Consider the following 2454-nt stretch of genomic DNA (forward strand, 5'->3'; position numbering starts at 1 on the left):
CTGTATTTTTATTACAAATTCAATCTGATGTTATTCTAACAGATTTTATATTTTCTCTCATCACAGACTTGTTAACTGTCGACTCTCAGAGTCTCACTGTGAAGTCGTGGCCTCAGCTCTGAAGTCCAACCCCTCCCATCTGAGAGAACTGGACCTGAGTAGAAACGACCTGCAGGATTCAGGAGTGAAGCTTCTGTCTGCTGGACTGGAGAGTCCAAACTGTAGACTGGAGACTCTGAGGTCAGTTCACTGACTGGAGCTGTTGTAGTTTTATATTCAGTTCAAATGTTTGAAGGTTCAGTTTTTCATTGGTTTGTATATTTGTGGGATTTCTGTGAGAGGATTTAAACAGTTAATCATTTTGACAGCATGTTACCTGAGCTGGTCAAAGGTCAAAGGTCATAGTTCATTCAGAGGGTTAGGAGCTGTTGATGAGATCAGTGTGATGATGACCTGGCTCTGATGAAGCTTCCTAACAGACCAGCTGGATCAGCCACTGTAGCTGAACCTGAGCAGATATAATGTAGATCTGAGGTTTCTGAGTTAAAAGCAGCTTCAAAGTGTGTGAGGTCAGTTTAAAGTCCTTTAGATCAGGCTCAGAGAACACTGGCCCTCATTTATCAATCTTGCGTGAAAACAGGCGCAGATCTGAGCGCAGAATTGTTCGTACGATAGGATCCACGTGTGATTCATGAAACATTCGTATCTGACCAATCCCAGCGTACGAATGATCGGCTCTTGATAAATGCGGCGGGTGAATTCGATCGTCATTAACATGTTACGCCCTTAAATATTCCTGGTTCGGAGGCCCCGCCCACTAAGGTCAAACATGGAGAGAAGAGTTACTGGCAAAAAACGAAACTTTTCAGAGATGGAGATCGACATCCTGAAATCCGAGGTGGCGTAAAATAAGGTGCTTTTTGGCAGTCTGAAGAGTGGGATCACAGGAGCTCATAAAACCGCTGCCCCCTCCTGCAGCCGCGCGCCAACACAGCTGTTTGAAAAATAAAAGAATCGTGTGTGTGTCCCGGCCACCTGGCCACCACGTTTAAAAGCGATAGCTTGGCATCACAAATCACCTGTACATTTATAGAGTGGTAGTTTTTGCGATTGATGAATGCGTAATCATTCATGGATGGTTCCTTCAGACGCACATGAGTGCAATAGTTATGATTTGATAACTGTCAAAGCATCTGTTTAAATAGGGGAGTGAGTAAACATCTGACCAACCACAGTGCAACAATGATTATCTCACCAGATGCTTTTAATTGTTGTTCCAGTTGTGTCACACCCATCGGAAAAAACAAAAAACAATTACACAATTTTGCCATGAGTTAATTTGCAAACACACATTTCTGCTTGTATTTATTATTATTTCAAATTTTTGTGTACAATAATCAGATGTCATGTCAGGTTATTTTTCCTATCATATTCGGCATTTATCAATTTGGACGTGAGCGGAAGCTACGATCAGATCTCACATCAGGTCTGAGCTCGTGTCAAATCTGAGTCTGGATTTGCGGTGCAGCAGCAAAATCTGGCTTAGTCTTTAAATAATTAAACAAACCTCAGCTGTCATTAGCATAAACAGTCACATATTTCGAACAGATCAAAACGGATTCTTAAAACAAATAAAACAAGATAAAAAAATTTGAATTTAAAAAAAGCCCACGTTTTTTACTGATACCACTTTTTTGTACAATAAAACAATATGATAGGCTAAATAACCTAACATGAAATCTAATTATTGCACATTAAAATTTGAAATAATAATAAATACAAGCAGAAATGTGTGTTTGCAAATTAATTAATGACAAAATTGTGTAATTGTTTTTTTTTTTTTTTCCGATGGGTATGACACAACTGGAACAACAATTAAAAGCATCTGGTGAGATAATCATTGTTGCACTGTGGTTGGCCAGATGTTTACTCACTCCCCTATTTAAACGATTCTTTTATTTTTCAAACAGCTGTGTTGGCGCGCGGCTGCAGGAGGGGGCAGCGGTTTTATGAGCTCCTGTGACCCCACTCTTCAGACTGCCAAAAAGCACATCCTTATTTTACGCCACCTCGGATTTCAGGATGTTGATCTCCATCTCTGAAAAGTTTCGTTTTTTGCCAGGAACTCTTCTCTCCATGTTTGACCTTAGTGGGCGGGGCCTCCGAACCAGGAATATTTAAGGGCGTAACATGTTAATGACGATCGAATTCAGCCGCCGCATTTATCAAGACCCGATCATTCGTACGCTGGGATTGCTCAGATACGAATGTTTCATGAATCACACGTGGATCCTATCGTACGACCAATTCTGCGCTAAGATCTGCGTCTGTTTTCACGCAAGATTGATAAATGAGGGCCAGTGTGACTGTTGTTTCACTCAGAGCTCTACAATCTGGACTTATACATATATATATATATGTATATATATATATATATATATATATATATATATA

The 2454-nt window shown here is 40.1% G+C and overlaps 1 protein-coding gene across 1 annotated transcript in view; it reads left to right on the forward strand.

The window, feature by feature from the left end:
• LOC111649740 (NACHT, LRR and PYD domains-containing protein 14) overlaps nt 1-2454 on the forward strand; it is a 7150-nt gene that overhangs the window by 1424 nt on the left and 3272 nt on the right. Inside the window, exon 2 of the mRNA XM_023399441.2 lies at nt 67-240. Coding sequence (XP_023255209.2) covers nt 67-240 — 174 coding nt within the window. The remainder of the gene's footprint in view (nt 1-66; nt 241-2454) is intronic.

This window comes from Seriola lalandi, unplaced genomic scaffold (assembly GCF_002814215.2).
Source record: "Seriola lalandi dorsalis isolate HSWRI2012SDOR001 ecotype SW California unplaced genomic scaffold, Sedor1 jcf7180002051922, whole genome shotgun sequence".
NCBI classification, from domain to species: domain Eukaryota; kingdom Metazoa; phylum Chordata; class Actinopteri; order Carangiformes; family Carangidae; genus Seriola; species Seriola lalandi.